Source organism: Hibiscus syriacus, unplaced genomic scaffold (assembly GCF_006381635.1).
Source record: "Hibiscus syriacus cultivar Baekdansim isolate YM2019G1 unplaced genomic scaffold, ASM638163v2 tig00112050_pilon, whole genome shotgun sequence".
Classification (NCBI taxonomy): domain Eukaryota; kingdom Viridiplantae; phylum Streptophyta; class Magnoliopsida; order Malvales; family Malvaceae; genus Hibiscus; species Hibiscus syriacus.
The window spans coordinates 20,422-48,028 of NW_024063244.1; the positions used below are offsets into that span (position 1 = coordinate 20,422).

The 27,607-nt window shown below is 33.9% G+C and overlaps 1 protein-coding gene and 1 pseudogene across 1 annotated transcript; one reads left to right on the top strand and one right to left on the bottom strand.

The window, feature by feature from the left end:
* Positions 1–9,794: 9,794 nt before the first annotated feature.
* Positions 9,795–12,653, top strand: LOC120174348 (disease resistance protein RPM1-like). The gene has a single exon (XM_039181235.1). The coding sequence runs from the start codon at positions 9,812–9,814 to the stop codon at positions 12,620–12,622; it is 2,811 nt and encodes a 936-aa protein (XP_039037166.1). The 5' UTR covers positions 9,795–9,811; the 3' UTR covers positions 12,623–12,653.
* A 161-nt stretch (positions 12,654–12,814) lies between these two features.
* On the bottom strand, positions 12,815–18,373 carry LOC120174344 (annotated as a pseudogene).
* Positions 18,374–27,607: the final 9,234 nt, after the last annotated feature.

Below are 27,607 nucleotides of genomic sequence, written 5' to 3' on the forward strand. Positions count from 1 at the left end.
CATTAAGAAATGTAGTTTATTCGTGTTCGTTCATGTTTATTCGTTAAAATGATAAACGAACACAAACGAACTAACATAAACGAATGAAAATAAATTGAGTTTATATTTGAGAAGAATTTTTTATGTACAAATAACTTCGGGTTTATATTTTCTTTAATTGATTTGGCTATTTTTATTTGGGTTTAAAATTAATTGAGTTTTAAAATATTAATAGGTTTAAGGTTAAAATTGATTAGTTCTTAATATTTTAAATGAATTTCAAGATTGGGTTGAATATAAACGAACGAATTACCAAAAGTTCATGAATGATGTGGGCTATTGACTTAAGGTAGTATTGATACCCTAGGTTGATTATCGATACACTGGTTCTGGGGTATCCATACTTGACTGAGTATCGATACCAAATTTCAGTTCGATGTTTTGAAAAAATACCTCAGTATCGATACACCTATGGGGATTATCGATACTCTTGTTCTGGTATCGATACTCTATGAATGAGGATCGATACTAGCCCTTTAAAATTGTCTATTTTTTGCCTGAATGAAGAATATATATATTATCGATACCATCACTACGAAGTGCTTTGTTTTGGCACGAAAATCCTATCTTTATATCCTCAAATGCCCTATTGAGGTTCCCAATAGATGTTTAAGTGTTTTATTTGATATTAGGGTCATAAAGAGGTCTTAAAACGTGTTGAAACACCTAAATAATGAATCTACCATGAATATGCTTCAAACTTATGCAACTTACAAAATCTCATCTAAATGAGCTACATATGGTATAATTGAGTTAGGAGTGAGTTACCTTGTTAATTTATGCTGCTGGAAACGTCCAAGACTCAACTCAAGATGATTTTCTCCTTCCCCTTAGCCTTAGAGCTTTCTCCAAATTCCCTCACTAAAAGAATTAAGCACAAGGGGTTACTAGCTGAATGTAGAGGTTTAGAAGACTTTAAAAATATTTCATAAGCCTAGAAATGACTAAAAATGGACTGAATTCCTTAAATCTCTTAAACCCCCTACAAAACCCATTTTTCTAAAACCATGGCCAAACCTTGATTTTGTGGTCTCAAAAGGAAGTTCTAGAAATGATGACTTTAATTTTTACCTTTAAGTTACTGAACTAGGATTTGAATACAATAAAGCTTCTATCTTTGATGGCTCAAGGTCGAGAAAAAAATGAAGATGAAGGAGAAAAAGTATAGACAAGGAAGAGTTGTAAAAAAGAGTGTGTTAGACGTGAGATCATATATTTTTAATGGTTTTCAGCTTTAATTTTGAACAATGGTCTAATTACACTCTTGATCCTCCTTATTTCAGTTGTAAACTAAAAATACTCTTTTTATCCACTATTGGGCTCAATCCAAGCCTAATTTCACTTGTTCTTAGGTCAAGGCTTCCTATAAGCCAAGAAACTTGTCCAAAGTCCATCTCGAGTTAACCCAAAACTTTTAACCTAGTCTATGGGGCGTTACATTAACGAAGTCGAATTTAACCATCTAAAATGGGTAGTAATGATACCCTATATTCAGTGTCGCTAGTCAAGTATCAATATCCATTTGAGTATCGGTACCAAAAAGAACTTTTATTTTTCCAAAAATCATTCCATTATCGATATTGTCACCCTTAATATCGATACTAGGGATGCATGATCGATACTGTAACACCCCCAACCCGTACCCGACACGAATACAAGTATGAGGTGTCACATTGACTCTTCAAACTTTGACTCTTGACAAAATTCAAAGAAAATTTAAAACTTTCATTAAAATAAAAGCGGCTTATTTACATAAATTGACCAAAATAATCAAAATCGATCAGAGCATATTCAACTCAATCAATTAGTACATGCCAACAATATTCAAATTAACCAAACACTTTTAAATCATCTATTTTCTGATCTGAAATTTTGTAAAGGAGATACTGACATGTCTTGCTCTTCTTCGCTTCTCTTCTCTCTTCTTTAACCTACGTGTGAAACAATCACACGCTAAGTCTATGACTTAGTGAGGCAAATAAACATAAACTATAAACTAAAGCTTGTAATCATGCATGAACAATTACTACTATCACTCATACCCTTATTCGTGTAACAAATCCCTATAACACCTATGCAATATATCATTACATATAAGAACATATACACACACATATACTCATCACTCATCATTTCCATCATTAGCCTTATTTCATTATCAATATTATTATCGTTTATATCACTTGATACATATCCTCTTATACCTATCATTTTAACCAACATTTGACTCATTTAATCATACAATCCACATATCATCATATAAATCATATAATACCATTCATAGCACAAAAGCATACAAGTCACATTTAATATGTTTATTGTTATTTCTTTATTAGCCCATGTATACATATGAGAACTATAGATATGTGAGTCTATAGAGGTTGTGCACTAATGCTGTCACCACAGCTCGTATAATTGCACCGAAGTGCCACATAGAATTGCACCGTAGTGCCGTGTAGAAATGCACCGAAGTGCCATATAAGGTTGTCCCTAAGGACCACGTAAAAAATTCCTTAAGAATCATATACATATGCCAAGGATCAAGTATGTGTCTTAAAAGACCTCACACATGTTCCAAAGAATACATATATGTCCCGAAGGACCGCGTAGACCCTCGAATCATGGCATGCCAACTATACCCCTAGCTCTCATGACACATAACATGGGCATTATCATTTATGTCATTTCACATATTCATATATACATATAGTTCACTTACGCGTAGAACATTTTCATATAATTCACATTTACATGTCACATAACTTATATTCTTTCTCACGTAGTCACATAGATCAATGGCATATAACATATATCCAAATTGCATATAATCATGTAGATCATATCATATAGCTTAGATCATTTCTAGATGTTCATGTAAACCTACATATCATATCTTGTTCACATATAATCCTATATACTTTATATAGTACATAGAAACCCCTAGAACTCTTCCACATAGCTTATATAAATTTTCAGAGTCCTTTCATATTACTTGATAACATATATCATATATGTATATAATAACTTATGTCATATCCTCTACCTTATGCTTCATTTCTTTGTATTCCCTTAGATTACATAAACTATGTCGTATTTCTAAACATATATCGTTTAATAATATTTTATTTATATATTAGTTTAATCTATTTACTTAATTCAATTTCATATATTCCTTATAACCTTTTCGTATAGCTCCATAAATCTTTAACATATAACTTATCTTATATATTCGTATCATCCTTTTTATATTCAAGTTTCCTAATTGATATATTATTCCCATTTCATTCTATAATTCAATCTTATTTAGTTCCCTTAACTCTCATTAAATCAAAAAGCTCTATTATACTAATTCTCATAATGGATCATACCACTATGTACTTGTCCAACTCATGTTTCTATTAAGCATATATTGTTACACATGTTTACCTAGTTCCTATCACTTCTCATGAACTCACTTTCATCATATTTTCCTATTATTACATATTTTATCTCATAACCATGTATTCACATAGTCTTATATTTCATTATCATATGACTTATATTTTTCTGCTATAACTCTTCATAGACATCTACTTCCATTTCCATATATCACTTGACTTATCTTCTATATTTTTATAATTTCATAACTTATTTTATATTATCTCATTAACACTTAATAGTGTTTTTACGTAAACAACATAGCACATACAAAAATATCAATTCATATAATCAAACATACATACACTTCATGTTGTTAACATACTTATGATCAAGACTTAATGAGCTATTACTATAGGAAATAGACTTATCACAAGTCCAATTTCCATATAATCTTATAAAATAAAATGCACTCACCTGGCCTCACTAGTCAATACCGCTTTTATGATTTCATTTCTTCGATCGAATCTTAACTTGATAATCGTTCTGGAACTTATTCATGTTTGATATCTACATAATCATACATTGATACATATCAGTATCCCATTAATAGACTCTAATATATCATTTCGTAGACCAAAATAAATGTCTATTTCTATTTATCCTTGAAGTGCATCGATACATTCTACAGTGTATCGATGCATTCTTTAACATGTGCATCGATGCACTACCCATGCATCGATACACCAATCACCTTCGATGTTTTTATTTTAAGGGGGTGCATCGATGCACTCATTATGCATCGATGCACTAATTGCATTTGATGTTTCCATTTTTAATGGGTGCATCGATGCATTACATGTGCATCGATGCATACTGAACAATTTCTGGAAATACCTTTGATACATCGGTACACATTGAATGTGCATCGATGCACATAGCCCAGAATTCATTTTTAAGCCGGAAAATCACTCCAATTCTACTTAAACACTTCATATTACATCCTCTATCATATTCTTAACTCTCATATACATACTTAAACTCATTTCTACTCCTTTATCACCCTTTAAATATCAAAATTCCTTTCTCCATATGGAAATCAATAATCATACCAATTTTTCAATATGTTCTTAATTCAATTCTATCACTTCATATCTCTTAATTAAGTTGATGACAAGTCAAATTTATACTCCAATTTGAGTAATAAACTCTATTCCAAGATTTCATTTGAAAACTCTTAATCTTTAATCTCTCCTAACTCCACCATCCTTTGCTTTTAAGATGATTTAAGCTTTCTTTAAGCTTAGTTATCATCTAATGATCATAAATAAACCTTGAATTCAACAAGAAATTATCTAACAAGAGGACTTACCTTTGCAACCTTGGTTCACGATGGAGAGAAAGAAGAAAGATGAAGAGAACTCCGGAACTTCTTTTTTCCTCTTCCCACGTGGTTTCCTTATCTTATAAGGGAAAATAAAAATCTTCCTTGTCAAATGACCATTTTACCCTTTACTTCATTTAATAATTACCAACAATCCCTCAAAAATATTTACAAATAAGTCCCTATATTTTACAATCTTTTGAAATCATACTTCAAAGTTTCAAAAGTTCTATTTTAGTCACTAACCCTGATTTTGGGATATTACAGATACTCCTCTTATAACATGCGTAGAAATCGATACTTATCATCCAATATCGATACTGATCATCCAGTATCGATATTGTTCACATAGTATAGGTATGTGAACCCATAACAACTTTATTTAAGTTTAGAAAACACCAAAAATCATCCAAAAGGTCTTAGTTTGGTTCCAAATCATGTTCTAAGCTTAGGGAAGCTATTTAGAGTCATAAAGTATCATAAAACACATGTTTTACACCAACAATGTCATATAATCATGAAATTAAGCATAAACCCTAAAGTGTTTAAATACCAAAATCATAACAAATCTTCATGCTTATGAAAACTTTAAGACTTCAAAGGATTAGAAATACACTACTTTGATGTTAGAATCTCGAAATGAAGCTCCTTTTAGTTAGCTATCACTTTCCTCCAAGACTTAGCTGCTGAACCATCACTTTCTCTTTAGTTATAAAAAACCCAAGGCTTTAAAACATCAAACCAAGATTGATGGAGGGATTGAAGATGAATTTGAAGCATAAAGAAGTATAAAAGATCCTCAAGAACTTAACTTTAGCTATAACACTTGAAGAGGAAATGAGGAGTATGAAATAAGAAATAAGGAAATGAAAAGAAAAAGATGAAGGAAGATATAAAGCTCTCATGTTTTCACAAATGGGATAATTACCCTTTGGTCATTCTCACTTTGCCTTATATTTAAAAATCTCATTTTATAACTTATTGGACTTAGTTTCAACCCAATTAATCCCAAACTTGGCCCAACAACTTTAATTATGAACTCCACATGATCCACATACATCTCAGGTAAACTCGAAACTACTAGTCCGGAACTTGGAGTGTTACAATAATAACATCATATTAATCAATACTAATTTAAATAAATTTCATATATATATTCATATTATTTTTATATGTGTAAGTAGGATTTATAATATCATTTAATAAACCAAATATCATTCAAAATAATTTAATAGATTCATAATATTTTTTAAAGAAAACATTTTGAAGATAAAGTATTGATTAAAGTATAAAATATTCAAGGAATTGACGAGAAGAAATGATTTACAAAAAGGTGTAGTCAAAGGATTAAATTGAATATTATGTAAATTTAAGGGATTAAATTAAAAAATAAAATTTATTGTAAAAATTGAAATTGCATAGATATTAAAGTGATAGAGGACTATGTGGTTCAAATTTTATAAAAACGACTCTAAAACGAAGAATAAAAAATAATAAAATCATGCAAAGTTGAAGCGTTAACAACAATTCCTATCGTCGGGGTCGCTTGGTTCATATCAATTTTTATATTTGTGTGTAGCGATTTTCAATTTAATTAAGTATTTTGCTTTTATACCATTAGATATTCAACTTTCAATTTTGGATGCAATTATATATATATATATATATATATATATATATATAAATTAGAAGCTTTATATTTAAAATTTTAACATTTTAGTTTTGAATAGGTAATATATATTATCTCTTTAATTAAATAATATTAAAATTATAAATATAAACAAATTAAAATTAAATATATATGATTAAAAAATGATAGGTATCAAATTATAATAAAGAAAAATACAATTTAAACAACCTAACTATACAAAAATGTTAAATGCCTAATTATACCATTAATAGAAAAGTTAGGCATAAGTGTACCAAAAAAGAATAAACTTACACAACGTTGCACAAAAAAGAATTTTGTTTACCCAAATAGTTTTCAAAATAAGATGGGAAGAGTTGTGGTTTTATTAGGTATATATCGAGTTTTAATTGTTTATGAAAGTAGTAACCTACAAAGATTATTTATGAAAGTGGCTCTAATATATTAAAATTTAGTTCAATTTTTTTTCTAACATACGATGATTAGAAATTAATTTCTGGAAGCCTGTTTGAATGTATGTCTAGTTAAACGGGTTTGGTTTGGTTAAATTATGTTTTTGATTTGATTTCCAATCATGGACTAAATTGTAAAGATTCAAAGTGCAAGGACTAAAGTGTTAACTTTGGAAATTTAGATGTTCTTATGTGTAAATAAATGGGAAATGAAAGGATTAGTTGTATGATTAGACCATTGAGCAAAATTAATGGACCTTCATGAATGGGCATAATTTTAAAAGGCTTAATATAAAAATAAGTATCCAAATTATATTTAAAATGAGTTTAGGTAGGGATGGCAACTCAATCCGAATCCGACGGGTTCCGACCCGACCTGACCCGATCGGGTCGGATTTTTTTAAAAAAATTCGGGTTCGGGTCGGGTCGGGTCGGGTTTAGGGTGAAAAAAATCCGACCCGACCCGACCCGAAAAATATATATAATTTTATCCTATATATTTAGGGATAATTACAATAATGTCCCTCCATATATAATTTTTTTCAATTAAGTCACTGTTTTCATTGAATAAAATTTTTTTTATTATTATTTCGGGTCGGGTTTCTAAGTCATATATTCGGGTCGGGTCGGGTCGGGTGAAACCTTAATTTCGTCGTGTCGGGTCGGGTCACGGGTGAAAAACCCTTTCTTCTCGGGTCGGGTCGGGTGGCCCAAAAACCCGACCCGACCCGACCCATTGACATCCCTAAGTTTAGGTGTCTACAGAATGTTTCGTAAAAATATGTGTCTAATATTTTAACGTTACACTTTTAAGTATTTGGTTTGTAGCGACATTAAATTTAACCGTTAACTATCACTTGCCGCTCTCATTTTTTAGAAATATTATTTTAAAAATATATTTTAATTAAAAAAAACTCCCCCAGCATAATTATAAACCCCCCTCGCATTTGCTCTTCATATCATCCCTTCGTGCTCTCCCATCGTCCCCATCCTTCAATAATTGTATTTAAAAATAAATTTGGGTTGAATTAATAATAATGAGATTAGGGATAGAAATTTGGGTATTAGGTTAAATCTTTAAGGAATTTATGGATTTAGGAGGAATGAGACTATAGTGAAAAGGATGATCAGCAGTGGAGATCTGGCAAAGAGTAGTTTGGCGTTTGACGATGGTAAAAACGGTCGGTGATGACCGACGACAGCTGATATGAGGGTTGGATATAAGGGTTTGAATTAAAGATTTTTAGGTTTTTGGGTTTTTTTAAATCTTAGGGGTCATTTTGATATTTTGAAACATTTGGGCTTTTTTAAAAACAATTTTGCTTTTGTTTAGAATCCAAAACCGATGGTAAGGGTCTTCCATTGAAAGTGATTGATGAGCACTGAAAGATGAACAAAAATGTTAAAACCAAAATCAAAATTATAAAACCCTAAATCGAGGGAATCAAGATGGCATCTCTCTCATACATGCATAGGGATGGGCATCTAATCCGAACCCGACGGGTTCCGATCCGACCCGATCGGGTCGGATTTTTCTTTAAAAAATTCGGGTTCGAGTCGTTTTTTTATGTGGTGTTCGGGTCGGGTCGAGTTCGGATTTAGGGTGAAAAAAATCCGACCCGACCCGACCCGGGAAAAAATATATAATTTTACCCTATATATTTAGGAATAATTATAATAATACCTCTCCATATATTATTTTTTTCAATTTAGTCACTGTTTTTATTGAATAAAAAATAATTTTTATTATTATTTCGGGTCGGATCGAGTCAGATTTTTTAAATTATCTATCGGGTCGGGTCGGGTCGAGTCACGGATAGAGGTCCCCTTCTTCTCGGATCAAGTCGGGTGGATCAAAAACCAGACCCAACCCGACCTATGCCCATCCCTATACATGCATGCGAAATTTCCCATTATATTTTCCTCTAGAATAAACGCAAAAATCAGGTCCACGCGCTTACTTCTTAAGTAATTCCCGCCGGCCAAATCTTTTTGCGAAGAATTAGTAGACAATACTTCAACTTGTTTTATCGTTTTTAATTTTACACAGTAAATGATTAGTTTTGTCTTTATTTATAGGATTAATTATTTGATTTAACAAAAATTAAATAATAATAAATTTATTCTATAAGATTTACCACTTGTAATTAAAAGTCAACGGAATAGTAAGAACATTCATGTATAGGTTAAATGCACAAAAATTCTCTATCATTAAAATTCTTCCTGCACTCCAACTATGAGTTTTTTAAACAGAATCAAAGCAAAATTTATATAATTTTTTTTGAGTTAACCTAAAATATTTGATTGTCCCATTAACCCACTATGGTCGATTGTTAAAAATAATAAAGTAAAATTAAAATGTATATATATATATATATATATATATATATATATATATAATTAATAAGTTTTTCATTAATTTATGGTTTTTATATTTAAATAAATAAATAGCTTAGAATTAATTAAAATTTATAACTCATAAATAAATATTTCTTCAACTCATAGTAAAACGATATATTTTTCTAAAGTTAGTATTTAAGGTTTAGGGTTTATGATTTAAGGTTTAGAATTTAACGTTTAAGATATATTAATATTTTTCTAAAGATATGTTATTTTTATTTTGATTATTTTTTATATAAAATTTATTTAAAAAGTATTTATAGAAAAATTGTGTTATTCCACCCCGCTAAGTAACATGTGGCTCCGCCCATGGTTGAAGCCGTCCAAGTTTACAGATTCGGGTTGCAGCTATTTCCAAGTATTTGCCATGAAAGTGGCTATAGCGTCTAGAAATGGTGTACACAAGTATATGTTTTGAAAATTCTATGCCAAGGTAGTATAAATGAAGGGGTTTTCAAGTCATAAATCATCTTAAGCAAACAATACCAATTTTTTATTATTTGTTTCCCAAAGTTCCAAAGCTAATCTATTATGGCAGAAATTGCAGTATCATTTCTCCTTGAAAAGCTCACATCTTTTCTTCAAAACGAGGTGGAGCTTTTGCAAGGGATTCCCGAAGATTTAGAGTACATCAAGGACGAGTTACAGAGCTTGAAGGCAATCCTACGAGTTGCAGACTCTGCGGGTGAGAGTAACCAAGAACTCAAGGTATGGGTTCAGCAAGTAAGAGAGATTGCTTACGATACTGAAGATATCCTGGATGAATACAAGCTCGACCTTGCCAACGATCACGTTGACAAGATCGATGCTTTTCTGCATAATATTTGTTGTTTCACCAAGAACTTGAAAACCCAGCATCGGATTGCTTCCAAGATTAATGTCATCAAATCCAGAATCAGCAACGCATCTTCCCGGCGTCCGAATTTTGATTACTATGGGATGAACGAGCAAGGTCCGAGCTCCATTTCTACTGTTAATCCATGTATGGATAGAAGAGGGGATGCCCTCCTTCTAGATGGTGTTGATCTAGTAGGTATCGACAAGTCCAAAGAGCAACTCATTGATTGGTTGGTGGCTCGAAACTCCGGCCGGAAGGTGGTTTCGGTGGTCGGAATGGGCGGGTCTGGGAAAACCACCTTGGCGAAGCAAGTTTATGACAATGCCAGAGTGAAGAAACATTTCGCTGTACATGTTTGGATCACTATTTCACATCCTTTCAAGATGGAAGAGCTGCTAAGAAACATGGTACGCCAGCTCTTTGACGCATCCAGGAAGCCGGTTCCTCGAGGTATCGATGACATGGATCCGAGTCTGCTTAAGATGATCATTAAGGGCTTCCTTCAGCTAAGGAGATACTTGATTGTTTTAGATGACGTCTGGCATTTGAATGAATGGGAAATGCTCGATCATGCGTTGGCTAACGATGGTTGTGGGAGTCGTGTGTTGATCACGACGCGTAACTCCGAAGTAGCTTCGACGTCGTGTGCGGAATCTGAAGATAAGGTCTTCACTGTAGAGCCTTTATCTGTGGACGAGTCGTGGACACTTTTCTGTAAGAAGTGTTTCCGGAAGGACTCATGTCCAGTTGAATTGGAGAGACATTCTAGACTTATTTTGGAGAAGTGTGAGGGGTTGCCACTCGCAATTGTGGCCATTAGTGGTGTTTTGGCGACGAAAAGGCGTACAGTTGCGGAATGGGAGATGGTTTACCGTGGCCTCGGTGCTGAAATGGAGGACAATAGCAGACTTATCAATTTCAAAGAAGTTCTTTTGCTGAGTTTCAATGATTTGCCATACCACTTGAAATCTTGTTTCTTGTATTTGAGCCTCTTCCCTGGGAACCATCTGATTGAGAACATGAGGTTAATTCGATTGTGGATAGCCGAAGGGTTCGTTGAAGCCAAAGAAGGTAAGACACAAGAAGAAGTTGCAGAGGACTACCTTGGTGAACTCCTGAATAGAAGCTTGATACAAATAGCCGGTATAGCAAACGACGGAAGAATCAAAACATGCCGCATTCACGACCTTATGCGAGAAATCATCATTTCAAGTGCCAGGGATCAGAACTTTGTTGCAGTTGCTAAAGAGCAAAATTCGACATGGTCTGATAAGGTCCGCCGCCTGGCAATACATAACGCACTGGTAAATGCACAACAAAATATGAAGGCTTCTCATCTGCGGTCCTTGTTCGTGTTTGATTATGGCGATCCCGTTCCTTGTTCACCTACAGACACATTGATTCCTAGCATTTGCAGGCTGCTTAAGGTGTTGGATTTGCGAGCTGCGCCTATACAGACATTTCCTGAGGAAATTAGCAACTTGAGACTTTTAAGGTATCTTAGTTTGAGAGATACCAACATCAAGACGATTCCAAGCTCTATTAAGAAGCTTCAGGACTTGGAGACATTGGACCTTAAGCACTCCCAAGTTTCCGAATTGCCGATTGAGGTCCTAAAGCTCCAAAGACTTCGTCATCTTCTGGTATATCGTTACGAGTTTACCTCGTATTCACGTTTTCACTCGAAATATGGCTTTCAGGCACTGTCTGGTATTGGAGCTCTACAATCCCTTCAAAAGCTCTGTTTTATGGATGTAAACCATGATAATGCCCTTATTATGGAGCTAGGAAAACTGGTGCAGCTTCGAAGACTAGGCATTACAAACTTAAGAAAAGAAGATGGAAACCTGTTGTGTTCATCCATTGAAAAGCTGACCAATCTTCGAGCATTGTCGATCGTTTCATCGGGGAAGGAAGAGTTCATTGATCTGCAATCACTTTATTCTCCTCCTCAAGTACTTCAAAGGCTATACTTATATGGGCGATTAGAGAAGTTACCAGATTGGATACCTAGACTTCAAAGCCTAGCAGTTATATATCTGAAATGGAGTAGGCTGCCAAATGATGCAATTCAATCCCTTCAAAACTTGCCAAATCTTGTACATCTTGAACTGCTGCAAGCCGTGGAAGGAGACACTTTACATTTTGAGGCTGGCGGATTTAAGGGGCTTAAACAACTGGGTATAGACAAATTTGAAGGACTGAAATGCATACAAGTGGAAGATGGAGCAATGCCTTGTCTTGAAAAGCTGAGCATCCAACGCTGTAAACTGCTGGAAAGGGTGCCATTAGGGATTGAATATCTGACCAACTTAAAAGTTCTTGAATTTTTCGATATGCCGGAGGATTCGATTATGACCCTTGGTCCTGATGCAAACATCCCGGAAGTTTACCATACTTACTGGAGAAATGGAGAATGGGAGGTCTACTCCATTGAGAGTTCAGGCGAGAAAGAGATGGGCAGTTCCATCAATACTGATACGCTTCAAAGTCGTTTCAAATGATGCATTTTTTTACATTTTGGTTTAAGATTATATGCATTTTTCAGCCTTTTGCCAATTGTTTCACATATTGTTCTTATCAAGTGAAGTATATTTGTTCATTGATTTAGTTAATGTTCTGGCTAAAGTATGTATGATGTACTGAAACCATTTTCAAGATGACGAAACGATGACGAGCACAATGCGGTCAAATATAAGCTGCTTGGGTAGAGATAGGAATCAGCTAAATGAGTTACAAAATTGATTTGGCTTGAACTACATCAAAATATATAGCCAAAATTTCCTGATAGTATCGTTTTACATCCGGCATCTCACCCAATATCACTGCCACGCCGCACTGAACACTCGGTTTCTTTCTCCAAGAAAGAGCCGTAATTGGGAAGGAGCTATCCCTCAAAAAATTTGATGATTATATATCTTTTATTCCACAACAAGTCACTCTCCGAGATAAGTAGAAACCCTTCTCTTGAACATTCGTCCCAAATCAACAATTTCAGATTCTCTCATCTGCTTGGTTATGCTGTCGGACAGCCTTAGTTTTGTTTCTTTTCTGGACAATCTGTTTGCAACATCAATGGTTAAACTGGCCATATCCCTGCTGTTAGTCAACAATCGTAAAACCGTGGCAGACTGTACAGGGTTTGACACGAGTCTATTGAGTAATATCAGCACTTCCCGTATCAATAATGTCCTGCAGAGAAGGGATTTAGAACATGAGCAGACATTGTTTCAGATAAATAAAGCATCAAAGATTGGCAGCATTGTTTTCCGTATATAACAGAAAAAAGATTGCTTACCTTGCTCTTAAGGTTTCATCAGACTCGGTACTTACAGTGGCTTCCAAGTCTATCTCAGATGCCAACAGTTGCATAATTAGAGTTAGAAAATTTACTTCTCTAGATAGCTTGTTATTCACTAGTATTTCAAAACCAGATTTTCCAGATGAGGCCACAAAAGCGAGTAAGGTGATGGCATTTTTCCGTAGCTCCAAGGCCTGAAAAGTTAATTGATTCAGAAATCATATTCCATAACTATTATCAGATAAAAACAAACAATGGCCTTCTAGGAAAATCTTGGATAATCTACTAAACTTCAAAAGTTCTTGCAGTACCAATAATGCATTATCAATAAGATAAATCAAGAAGTTCTTTAATGTAACTACCCCGAACAAGCTTGTAAACCCCCGAACAAGATACAGTCAACCCCTCAAGAATCATTGTGAATCCTTGGATAGCAGCTGTGTTTTCATTGTCATTAGCAGCAGCATCACTTGTCTCCATTGTACAACCAGAGCAGAATGTGACCACCAATTTAGGACCTTCAATCAACAAAGAACCATTAGGCATTGGGAACGGGCAGTGATAAAATCTATTTCGGTTCATTTTTATTGAAAAATAACACTGTATTGGAGAGGGGTCAAAAGACATCATTCTATCCTGGCCATATAAACCTGAAGACCACCAAAGAACACATGAAGTCCAGGGAGAAAGAGGTTCAGGCGACTGCAGGAAGGAGATTGAGATGGAGATCTTAGGTTCAAGCTGAGGTGCACCCCTCTTGTACCAAAAAATTGTTGATAGAATATTCTTATTGAAAGGGCCCAATAGTCTGTCTTCATATTAGTAACTAAATACTTTAATATTTAAAGTGTTGCCATCCCTAAAGCAACATGTGATTTAAAGCAGAATAAAACTAGTAAGGCTGATAGATCAACTAACTACATGGTAGAAGAATATATTTCAAACACATTTTTCTCACGTGAATTAAAAGGAAGATGAAACAAGAGGTAGAAGGAACAACCATTCACTTACAATTTAAAAGCAGGTAGAGAGCATGCACAGCCTCCTTTTGTACAAGCAGCCCAGCTTCCTTTTTCAGTAGTAGTGAAATACTTTCAAAGACTTGACTGAGGCCAAACCTAGAACAAGTAAAATAGCTTTTAGAACATAAAAGTTGCACATCATCCTGGAAATTTGGAAAAAAAAGAGCAAAGCATACAAACTTACTTTTCTCTATCTGTGTAAGCATCACTTCTCATCAGAATCACATTCATAATCGAAACTGCTTCCAATCTTACGCATTCTTCACCACTCTTCATCAAAATGAGACGCATAAATTCAAAGAGATAAATCCAGTTTATATGGGAAAACAACGATGCAGAGCTAGTATCATAGCGGCCTTTCTTGCACAGATATTTTGCTTCAGAAGATCTTACTCCAGTTGTCACGGAACTTGAAAATGCCTCATCCATGCCAATGCAAGCCCGATCTCTAGTTTCATATCCAAATATATCATCAGTTCCGCTCCAAGAGTGAAGATGCTCAACCAAAAAGTTTTCCCTGAGTAGAGTGCACTGGAAAGATCAAATCAAAGTTCATAAGCACGCAATGTAAATCAACATTTACAAGGTCTCCTTTATTAAAACATACAGCATTTACAGCAAAATAAAAAGCATGCGATAGAAAAATGGAAGAGAAAAGTAAAAAACACTGCTTCATAGACAATACCAACAGAAACTGTTTGCGGGAAGGCATAGGAAAAACAATTTTAAACACTAATATTTCCTCTTTCCAGTATATATATAAAGATAATAATAAGGGAAGAAATGCATAAACCCAACCCGATTTTCTGGCATATAGAAAGAGATTAATTGTACTGGTCCAAAACAAATCAAGGTTTAACGAAAGCACATAAAAACCTCATGTTACAAAGAAAACGAGAAGAAACAACACACAAGTACTAGCCATACCTTCCTCTGGATTCCCTTTCGAAAGTAACAAGATGCTTCAACAAGACACGTAGTATATGCAGTGATCTATAGACAATAACTACCTGCATCAAAAACGATGATCCTCAGGAGTTTTCAATAAAAAAAGTAAAACTTCCTACTTTGAACAAAAAGAACACATCCACACACAAATTGTAGACTTTTACAAGGCATGATCAACCAACCTTTGGCTTTTTGGGGCCGGAGAAAGGGGGCAATGAGGGGGTTGAGGGAAGACATAGCACTGTTTAAGTAGTTTGTTATTGCCATATGATGTTAAAGAATTTCTTTCAGCAGTTCCAAAAATGTGGAATTTTGTGATACAGGGCCATCCAACCAGTCCTACAGAACTCGCCAAATAGCTAATGAAACTAAGGGGGATATTAGGTTTTCATGTTACCTAAGCAGCTAAGTACATAAAGAGTCCTCATCTAAAAAATTATTTAATACTAAAAATTGGAAAGGGAATTTATTCCTCATAAGCTCCACAATTAGCTCCTGATTGATATAGAGGCTCTGATCTATTACAAGGTCTAAGGCCCAGGAAACCACCATAACTGCCATCTAATAAATGGGCATTGAAATTACTAGAACATATTTTCATCTTCCAACTTTTTAACATGAATATTGCACGCTAATTTAGTATATATTAAACTATTCAAATCCATTATATCTTAGGTGAAAAAGGTTAACAACACATTGCTTCAACAACTAAAATTACAGATTCCTTAGCCATTCTCGTACCACGTTCAAATAAGAAATTTGCAACTCACGTTTTCAGCAGTACAGAGATCAAACAAAGATTCCAATAGAGCCTGAAGCTGCAACATTCCACTACTGATCTGCAACATGGAAATAAATCAATCGGTACAGAAACTATTAACACTTAAACCAACATTAGCTCCAAATAGAGATCAATATCGCAAATAAGGTCATGATCACATATTCCCATGCCTAATTTTCAATAGATCTGATCTTCAAGAAGTTAAAATGATTCATTCTTAAGATTGGAACTTCAGGATGACCATTGGCAGAAAAGTAAGATTGTTGATTGTTCTCATTTGGAACCGGAGGCCAGATTGTTTCAAGTAGCAGAAATAGCCCATCTTCTAACCTAGAGTAAGGCTGGCTGTTCTATTTGACTCTCCTCAGTCCCCAGGCCTCACAATGCAAAAGCCTAATGAACTAGGGTGCACCTTTATCACACTGGAACTTTATTTTTTGGTTATTGAGATAGGGGAAAGAGGCTAGAATAGTTAGCACTTAGCAGTTAACTTATCATGATAAATCTCTCATAAGAAATCCTGTTTTTAATTGCTGATGTCTCATACTTTTTTTGGCCTAAAGATGGTAGATGTACATGCACTAACAATATCATGTTTGAACAACTATAAGAAACTATAGGAATAAGCAAGACCTTTGTCAAAGCAGAGTAGAAACGAGATACTTTTGCAGCTTCTGCGCTAAGGAAAGGATGAGTGGAGCTCTTCAAAGTCATATCGACAGAGCTCTTAACTGCATGTAGTTCCAGAGTTTTGGAAGGTGAGCTCATATTAATTAACCCAAACAGGACATCAATATCTTCCGAACAAACTGCAAATAACTTGGATATCAGATTTCTTCCAAACTTTTGCTGACTTGGCAAACCCCAGATGTCCTGCAACTTCTCGGAAAAATCAAGAGAAGCATTTAAATCTGTCTGAACTCCAATTGCCTGACAGCTTGACTTTGCTACCAAAAACAAGGAACAGAGGAATGAAAAGAATATTTTAAGAACTAAATTAGAGAGGTAGATTAAACAAATCCAAATATGTCTCAAATTAACCACTCACCTATATGCAGGCTAATCGGATTGTTAAAAGATTTTCTATTTGGAAATTTTTGTACAACTCCATGAGCGTCTACAGGGATTCCATGTTCTCTGTCAGAGATGCTGATGGCTTTAAAATTAGCAATTTTTGCCTCATTGTTTGAATTGGAGACTGTAAGCTGATCCTCCTTGTTTCTTTCCTTCTTAAGTTCTGAAGACTCATGTTCCTAAATGGATAGAAAAAAACTTATAGCATGCAAAAGTTGTTCGCCTAAATGATTTCCCTAAGGTCCAATCCCAAACAAGTTCAAAAAATTCAACCAATACACATACCAGGTCCACAAGCTGCTTTGAAACACGCCCCAACTCATTCTACAATAATTAAACACATTTCAATCAAAATTCTCTCATGTACGTAATATTCCTATATTACCTTATTTATCTTCCAAATGCACAAGTCAAAGACTCAAAATCAGTGAAAGCATCAATGTCACTGAACAATTTAAGAATCTTTAACAACTGACTTCTTTTTTAGCACATAAGTGTAAACACAGTACCAATAAGTCAAACTAAGCAATCCTTAAACACTAACCTTTAGGAGCTCGATTTCGAGATCCTTAGCGTTAGCAGAACGTCCATCGCGCCGCACCGTAGTCGCAGGAGTAGTGCATTTAGCAATAAAGCCACTCGAATTCGAGGCGCCGCTCAAATCGGTGGGTCTCTGAGAGAGCTCTCTCGGAGGCGAGTAACTGATGGGATCAGTTAAATATGGAGGCGGCGGAAAATGTTTCGATTGATTACGTGACGATGAAGAAGACGGAGGCGGCGGTGGCTCTGGCGGTAGAAAGGGAGAGGTAGAAGGAGTGCGCTCGTCTTGGTTAACATTAGAACAAGAAAGAGCGAACTCCTCAACTTGAATAAGTTCCTCCAAGAAACTGGCATCCCATTCTTCCAAATTTTCTTTGCTCATAATTTTATTTTGCTCCTCTTTGTATCTTGGCTCTTGTTCTGTTTGAATTTTGAATGAGCGAATGTCTCCACCGTGCTCATTAGTTTCAGGATTCTGTCTTTTCACTTTTCTTTCAGTTGTCGGAGTTGGGCCGGAGTTGAACCTGCTGCTCCACACTTGGGCTTGTTTTAGCAGGTTTTTTTGTGGTTTTCTTGCCCGAATACCCATGCGGGTAAATTAATTGCTCAATAGGCCACTCGATTTTTTATTTTGGAGAATACATCATTTTTTATGGTGTCATTCGAAATCGTAATATTGAGGTGATTAGTTTTACAGATTAAATTTAAAAAAATTAATAATTTTATTAAAAAAATTAAATACAAAGTAAATTAGTAATTCTATTAAAAAAATTACAAAGAAAATTTATTTATATTTTCTAAGTTCTTGACGATGCCGAGGAGTGGTCCAATGATAATGGCACGGAGATCGTTGAGTACGTCGGGGTCATCGTCCTTAATCGTCGTCGTAGTCGTCATCGCCTTTATATTGGTTTCGTTGTTCAAAATTAATTACAAAGTAAATTAATAATTGTATTAAAAATTAATTACAAAGAAAATTAATAATGTATTAAAAATTGTTTACAAAGAAAATTTATTTATATTTTCTAAGTTATTGACGATGTCGAGGAGTTATCAAATGATAATGGTACGGGGATCATCTAGTACGCCAAGGACTTCGGCCTTGATCGTCATCTTCATCGTCGTCGCTTTCATCTTGGTTTCGTTGTTCAAAAGAAGATGTACTTTACACAATTTGAGATCCACCTTCGAAATATGGTGATGGGCTTATGGTATTTGACGACATCATTGCCGTTATTGAATTGACTTGGATGATACGTTGTTGATCATCTATGATATGATCTCATTCACCCTCACCCGCATGCTCTGTCGAAGATGCTTGAGTGTGTTGCATTGCATCCCATGAATCTCCAATCTAAGTCAGCTGAGTCTCGGTTAAAGTATGATATGCATGATAGAAACCTAAACTAGCATGGGATGTATAATAGTAATTTTCAGATGCAAATGTTGAAGCAGAAAAAGAAGACGACGATGATTTCTTCTTGGACTTGGCGAATCTGGCCTTATGTTGTTCACATTCTCCCCTCTGTTATGGCGTTGTGAGATATGATTTCCCATTTGCTTCGTAATTTCAGAGATAGGGAGAATAGTCAAAATCTAGGTCTATTGGTGTAACCTCGTAACGCTGAGGGAGACTAATAGGTGACGTTGATTTCATTGCTCAATGTAGTAAGTGTGCTTCGTCGGCCAATTTTCGTTATGTTTTCTGCACTTATCAATTTTATGGAGCACATCCATTTCTCATATTTGCTTAGGAATCGGCTGATGAGATGCAAAATGTCGCAACACTTTATCAACGGTGTACAAATCAATATTCCCAAAATGTAATACAGGCGTCATAGTACACTATAAATCGGACCCATCAAAAAATTTCGGCGGCAATAACCGGTAGATCTCTTCATTAGCATATGGAAGCCAAGAAAACTGTAAATATTAATTATAAAAGTTAGTATATATAAAGTTACACGATTTCAAAAAAATAATAAAATAACTAATATTTATCGCATATCTACCGACGATGTCGATCCTCATTCGTATATCTTTTGCATAAGCACCCAACAACTTCGTCCCAGTTATTTTATGGTGTCATCTAAAAAATTTGAAAATTAAAAAAATTAAAACAGATAAAAAATTAAATAAATATATTTAAAAAATGAAGTTAAAAAATTATCTTCCAACCAGAGGAAACTCAACTGTGGTTGTTGTCATTGGCGTTAAAAAGGGAAACCGGTACCAAGCTCACGATTGTAGCAATATTAGACAGCCTGCTACATTGACTTTTCAACCTCACTCGACAATTGCAGCCTTGCAAAGCTCCCGGTACAAAAAGACTAAAATTGTCGAGCCCCAACTGGTATTACGACACTCTGCGAAGTTATTTGATATAGGCAGATACTGAGTATGCGTCAAATTACCAGATTTATCTAGTAATAATACCCCTCTGATCAGTTGGAGAAGATATGCTCCGGAATAACCTCATTCTCGATAGAGTTGTCTGTCACTTTAAATTCGGACTCTAACCACGTCATCCGTATCTAATAGCCTTCCATGACCTCAGATGGTGACAACTTTCCCAAAACTTCGTAGACCAACATCATGAGGTTGTAATCGTTTCGCCTCACGACGGTGGCACCATTCACATGAACGCCAAGTTGGTATGCGACATCTTCCAAAGTAGTCGTCGCTTCACCCTAAATAAAAAACCGAATGGCCTATTGGGGAAAAAACCAAATTTTGTCACTAACCACTAAATATAAAATAATAGTAATTTATTATAACATATTACATTTAAATTTTACTTATAAATTTCACTTTTATATTATGAGATTTAAGAATTATTTTTTATTTTAATTGATCAAAATTTAGAGAATTAAACTTCCTTACTAAATCACTGATATGAACATCGATAATTCAATAATTTATATATGATAATTTTAAAGAATTATATGTAATACATTGACAAAAATACAATGTAATTTTATAATGTATAAGAATATTTTCTGATAAGTTCAAATAAAGAGACTAATCTTTTAATTTTTATAAAATTCAATATTAAATTTTAATAAATTTAACGATAAAACTATAGCACATATAACAAATCTAAATTTATATATTCAGGATTCATCTTTAATCTATCATGTATTTCATTTCACGTTTTTATGTTTGGCATTCGTTTTTACTCTACTTTTTTATTACAGACATTAATTTTTAAAAGTTTTAAAGTCTAATATATGTAATTTGTTAAATTTATTGATTCAAAGAAGTACTGTTGTTTCTAAAGGTTTAAACTGATGTGTTTGTGATGTATATGTGTATCGTTAATAATTAATAAAGATTACAAACAAATAATATTTTGTAATTGTTATTAACTTTAAAAATTATTAAATTATATCTATTTTATAATATAATTATTAGTATATGATTGCTTAATTAATTAATTCGAATAGAATAATACATAGAGTGGACATGTGTTCACCCAACATTTGTTTTCGCTTTCAATGTTTTCTTGTGTGTGTGTATTGCTAGAGGTATAACAATCCGAGATGAAAAGAAAATAAAAAACAAATATTTTATAGATCCACAATTTGCTTCCATGGTGATTCATACAAGTCGCGTCAAACAACATTCAATTCCTCAGCAGGATATCGTCGTAAAATTCGGGTACATAAATCAAGAATAAAACAAACACAATTAATAATATGAAAAATATTCGATTAAGTAATTTAAATAGAAAACCATAAATATATTAATAGAAATAAGTTGGGACATGCAATTATGTAGCTTCCTTAAGATGAATTTTCTGTCACTCCTTGGTGCTCGAGATCTTTGGTCGTCTGTCTCCCAGGATACAACAACGAGATGATCAGCGCACAGTAGCATAACTACCGAGATCACGAACTATTCCTTGTCTTCGTCTATCACCAAAAACTAGAGAAAATAATTTTGTAAAACTTATGAAAAGAATTTTGCAAATATAAGTCATAAAGTTTGGTATCGAAATCGCATAATAGGATTGAAATGAACTTTTACGACAAATTGAAAGATGTTAAAAAATGGTTTGAAATATTATTTCCATATTTTAGATCAGAAAAATTTAGCACAGAACAATGTAAATTTTCAGTTTGAATCAAACAATGGAATTTTGGTGATTAAAATGTAATTTTTGAAAATTCCATGACCAAATTAGAAAGTCAAAGACAAGTTGATTCATCTATGACTAAGAAATATTTTATTGGAAGAAAATGCAATGGAATTTGGTAATTTTTAAGTTTCATTAATGATATTTTTGTAATTTCTCATTAATTAAATTTTTAATTTCATTTAAATTAGGTTAAGACAAGTGTTAGGACAAGTGTTAGGCATTTTTTAACTAGACTAATCAAGAGAATTAAGCCTATATTCAGCTTGCTCTTCACCTCGGCCAAAACTCTTGCAAAAATAGGTAAGATTTTTATTTTATTTTTTAAAGTTTTACACTCGATGTTTGAATTAAGCTATTAAATAGAGAATTAACCTACATTAAATTCTTTATCATTTGGTACAAATATTGTTTGGTGAAGATGCTTGTGTGTTGAGATTTTATGATTAGAGTTTAAGGAGGGTTTGGTGATCTTGAAGAATTGATGAAAGTTTTTTATGTTTTTAATGTTGGTGATTATTTTTAAAGCATGTATAATGGTTAAAATTATTTGTGCATGTTTTCTTATCCAACCTTTGCTCCATTGTTAAAGCTTGAAATCTTATTTGGGTTGTAAGGTCGAATGAACGATTGAATATACTCTATGATTTATTCGAACCCCACCATAAACTAAACTATATTTGGTAGTGTTCATTTGATGGATGCTTGAAACTTTATTTTAATGGTTGATGAATGTTTATCTTTTGTTTTTTACTTGTTTTGTTTATATGTACATCATATTCTAAGATTGTAGGAGGCATGATAGTGTCCATTTCTTAGATGAAGACTAGATGTTCGAGAGAAATCTAGTCACTAATTCTTAAGTGTTCGAGAGAAGCTTAGGAAGGATTAATATAAACAATGGGATATATTTAACCTCTATAGTGTAATCCCTTAGTACTTGAGAGAGACTAATCTAGTATTTCAACTGCTAAGAGGGTAGTGCGTCATCAATAATGTAGGCTACCATAGTTGAGACTGAGAGGAGATAATGTGGCATTCTATTATGTTAGGTTCTTATGAATAGAGATAGCAATAACACTTTTAGAAAACTCTGTCGAACAAGTAAAGCATTAGAAGACTAAATCAGCTAGAAAGATAAGTTTTTAGCTCCTTAAATGACTCCCCACCATTCATTTCCGAAGTAGTTTCCCTTGTGAGGATTATGAAATTATTCATTTATTTGATTTTTTACCATTTTACATTGCCTCAACATTTTCATCATTTTCATTATTATAAATTGTTCTCTTGCCATGACACAATCACGTTCCTTTACTATCATTCCATTCACCCTCACATCTCTATTGTCGAATCATCATCAATGTATATATTATTTATATTCTTAGATAAATTATTGTAGTTTTTTGGTCAAACTCATAATTTCCATCAATCCCTATGTAGACGATAGTCACTCATCACTTTATTACTTGTTCGGTTGTGTATACTTGCACATCATTTGCGTATAATTTTATAATACTCACAACACGCAACAATGTTGTATTGAGAGTCAAAGGTACAATTGGCATGCCATGAGGTGGAGTGATTTTATACTAATTTTGATATAATGTGGTGTACCGATGAGTGCACTAGTATATATATATTCTGTTGTGATTGCACTTTGGTCGCATATTGTGATTTTGATATGATGGCACTGTGTATGCTTATATATTTCGATTCTAATAATATCACTGAGATGATTATTGTGCACACTCGTCTGAATCACGTACCTTAAATTATCTTAAATATACTTTGTGCTATAAAAATGAAATATAAAAGTTCTGAAAAGTTTCTGGATGAAAAAGAATGTTGATTGATTATTATGTATGATATGACCTATTATGATTTTGTAAAAATAATAAGATGAATCTTTTCCGGTTTCTTATAAAGATACAACATGAGATATCCGGTTTGAACGTTCTAAAAGTTTTGTCTGCATTTTTTTATAATTTTTATATATTTTGATAATTTATTTATTTATTCTCACCTTTAGTATTACTAACTCACTAAGTTGTACTTAGCGCGTGATGTTTTTCATGCGTAGGGCTGATAAAGATACAGACGTACTGTGAGGAGCCTCCCGAGCATCTTATGAAGATCATCTATAAAATCAATATCAGTAAGACATCATCATTGTTTTTTGACTAGTAGTGGCATGTATAATTATGTTATTAGTATGATTTATCAGTTTTTAATTAAATGGTTTGTATTAGTAAATTAGGACTGTTTATTTTGACTAGTTTAGTTTATCAATATTTGGTATGCATAGAATATATAATATTATGTTTTTAAATGATACGGAAATTCAAGTAGATATAAATAGTTTTAAAGTTGAAATATGAATGTAAAAAAATTAAGCAATTGTGAATAGTGAATATTGGTCAGTTTGATGTGACATTTATGGATCATATTTTTTAGATGTTTATGGGCTATGGTGTTACATTTATTGGTATTAGAACTACAGGTTTAGCCAATTCTCAGCCTAAATCAAGCATATGTTATATAAAAATATATATACATGCACTAGGATGTCGAAATTACTGATATGGTATGGTCTAATAATTTTATTTATGATGTTGCTCCTTACTAACTTAATTTTGTGATTTTGTTTAGATGTCAAGTTCATAAGGAACGAGACGGGCCACCGAACAAGAGGTTTCTGAGGGAACCAGTAGTGGGAGTAGTAATGAGATAGAGCATATACCTTAAAGACAGGAAGAGCAGGTACACCAGAGAGTGTTGGCTCCAAATTAGGGAACATTTTTATAGGCTTTGGAGACTATATTGGCATGATATCTGCTGGCAACAACACCTCCCCTCCTCCGCCTTTACCTCATCCTTTAACTTTGAGAATATTAGTTTCGAATGAATTAAAAAGTTTAGGAGCTGCAAAATTTAAAGACGAAGCAAATGAAGGCTCAGCAGTGGCAGATTTATGGTTAAATGATGTGAAGATTATGTTGGATAGCCTTCACTATTATGATGAGAAAAGATTGGAGGGAGTAGTTTCTCTGTTACGAGATCAGGCTCATATATGGTGGATGAACGTGACGATACGTGTTCCTCCAGATCATATCACTTGGCAGTTTTTCCTAGAGGCATTTTAGAAGAAATATATTAGGAAGCAGTTTATTACCCAAATGAAGAAAGATTTTTTTAATCTGATCCAGGGTAATAAATTTGTATATGAGTATATGTGCGAGTTTAATAAGCTCACTCGATATGCCTCAGAGATGGTTCGTACTAATAGAGATATATGTCAGAAATTTATTCGAGGCCTTCGCCCCACACTCAAGGAACTTCTGTTGACTGCGAACTTGACCACTTTTCAAAAAATAATGAATAAAGAAAAAGACTTGGAAATGGCACAAAATAATAATTATATGATAAAGCGGAGATGACAATCTAAAAGATCAGGAGTATCATCCTCGTCTCAGTCTAAAAGAGGTTGAGGCTCAGGTTATCAGTGCCATAATAAATATGAAAATGGTGTTTCTAGTCATAAAGGATCTGAAGCAAAAGAAAATGACTGATAGACTCAGATGACAGCTTCAGGAGCTAGCAGACCAACTTAGTCACAGGGTCAGATGTTACCATGTCAGCATTACGGTAAAACTCATCCTAGAGTTTGTAGAATGATTTATGGAGCCTATTTTCATTATAGAGATACCGAGAACTTTATCAGAGATTTCTCATTAGTTGGGGAGAGATTAGTACAGATTAAGAGGCATGTGGCGGTATCTCAGAGAGGTGGCCGAGGTAAAGGCAAATGGAGGGGATATTCAGAGATAACCTCTCATTCTGATGTTCGTGCTCCATCCAAAATCTATAATATCAAGACTAATGAGAATCGTGATGACCCAGAGATTATAACAGGTACTTTGTATCTTTATGATGAGCATGTGTTTGTTTTAATTGATTTTGGTTCTACGTATTCCTATGTTAATTCACAATTAGTTAGAGATAAAGGTATTTCATTAGAACCCATCGATATTGATATGATAGCTATAAATCCATTAGGTCATAGTGCTAGAGTTACACAGATTAGTAGAAATTGTCCGATAAAGATTCAAGGGATTGTTTTCCCATCAAATCTTATGGAGTTGTCGTTTGATGAGTTTGAGGTCATATTAGGCATGAATTGGTTATCTCGACACATCATGGTTGGGTTGATTGTCGCATGAAGCGATTATTTATAAAAGATGAAAAAGGTAGAGAGATAATAGTAATCAGAGAAAAAGCGAGATCTTTACCTAATCTGATATCAGTAGTAACGACAACGAAAATGATGGAAATATGTTGTACGACTTTATGGGAAAATGTTATCGATACGTGGACATTTGAAATTTGATTGGAGGATATTTCGATAGTTTAGGAATTTCCATATGTATTTCTTGATGAGTTACCCGGATTACCTCCTGATCGAGAAGTGAAGTTTAAAATTGATATTTTCCCTGGTGTTGTACCTATCTCAATGGCTCCGTACAAGATGGATCCAATAGAAATCAGAGAGTTAAAGGCGCAATTACAAGAGCTACTTGATCGAGTTTTATTAGATCGAGTGTATCTCTATGGGGTGCACCAATACTTTTTGTTAATAAGAAAGATGGATCGATACAATTATGTATAGAATACCGTCAACTGAATAAAGTGACGGTGAAGAATAAATACCCTCTTCTAATGATCGATGATATGTTTGATCAGTTCAATGATGCTTCAGTATTTTCGAAGATCAGTGTTCGATCAAGGTATCATCAATTAAAGCTAAAATAAGAAGATATTCCAAAGACGACTTTTAGAACATGATATGGTCACTATGAGTTCATTTTGATGCTGTTTGGACTGACCAATGCTCTAGCAATATTTATGGATTTGATGAATTGGGTATTTCAGTCGTATTTAGATCAGTTCGTGGTTGTGTTCATTGATGACATTTTGGTGTATTCTAAGACAAATGAAGAGCACGATACACATCTCCACATCTTACTTCAAAAGTTGTGAGATAAAAAGTTATATGCTAAATTATCAAAATGGGAATTTTGGCTGTTAGAGGTCGCCTTTCTGGGCCACGTGATTTCAACACAAGGAATTAGAGTTGATACCAAGAAAGTACAAGCGATAGTGGAGTGGAAAACTCCGAAAAATGTCTCTGAAGTCCAAAGTTTCTTGGGATTAGCTAGATATTATCGGAGATTTATGAAGAATTTTTCAATAATTGCTTCTCCACTGACCAAGCTACTCGGAAAGGATTACCATTCGTCTAGACTGAAAAGTGTCAAGAAAGCTTTGACATACTTAAAAAGATTTTGAAAGAAGCTCCAATTTTAGTACAACCAGAGTCAGGTAAAGATTACGTGATTTACAGCGACGCGTTTGATAATGGTTTGGGGTGTGTTTTAATGTAAAAAGGTAAAATGATAGACTATGCTTCAAGGAAGCTAAAAGTACACCAACGAAATTATCTGACACATGATTTAGAGCTAGCAGTTGTGGTGTTCGCTTTAAAGATATGGCGCCACTACTTATATGGTGAGCGATGCTACATTTATACAGATCATAAGAGTTTAAAATATTTTCTCACTCATAAGGAATTAAATCTAAGGAAAAGGAGATGGGTTGAGCTTCTAAAAGAGTATGATGTGATTATTG

Bases quoted from the DNA above. Each gene is read 5' to 3' on its own strand.
- LOC120174348 (XM_039181235.1), top strand. From the start codon at position 9,812: ATGGCAGAAATTGCAGTATCATTTCTCCTTGAAAAGCTCACATCTTTT.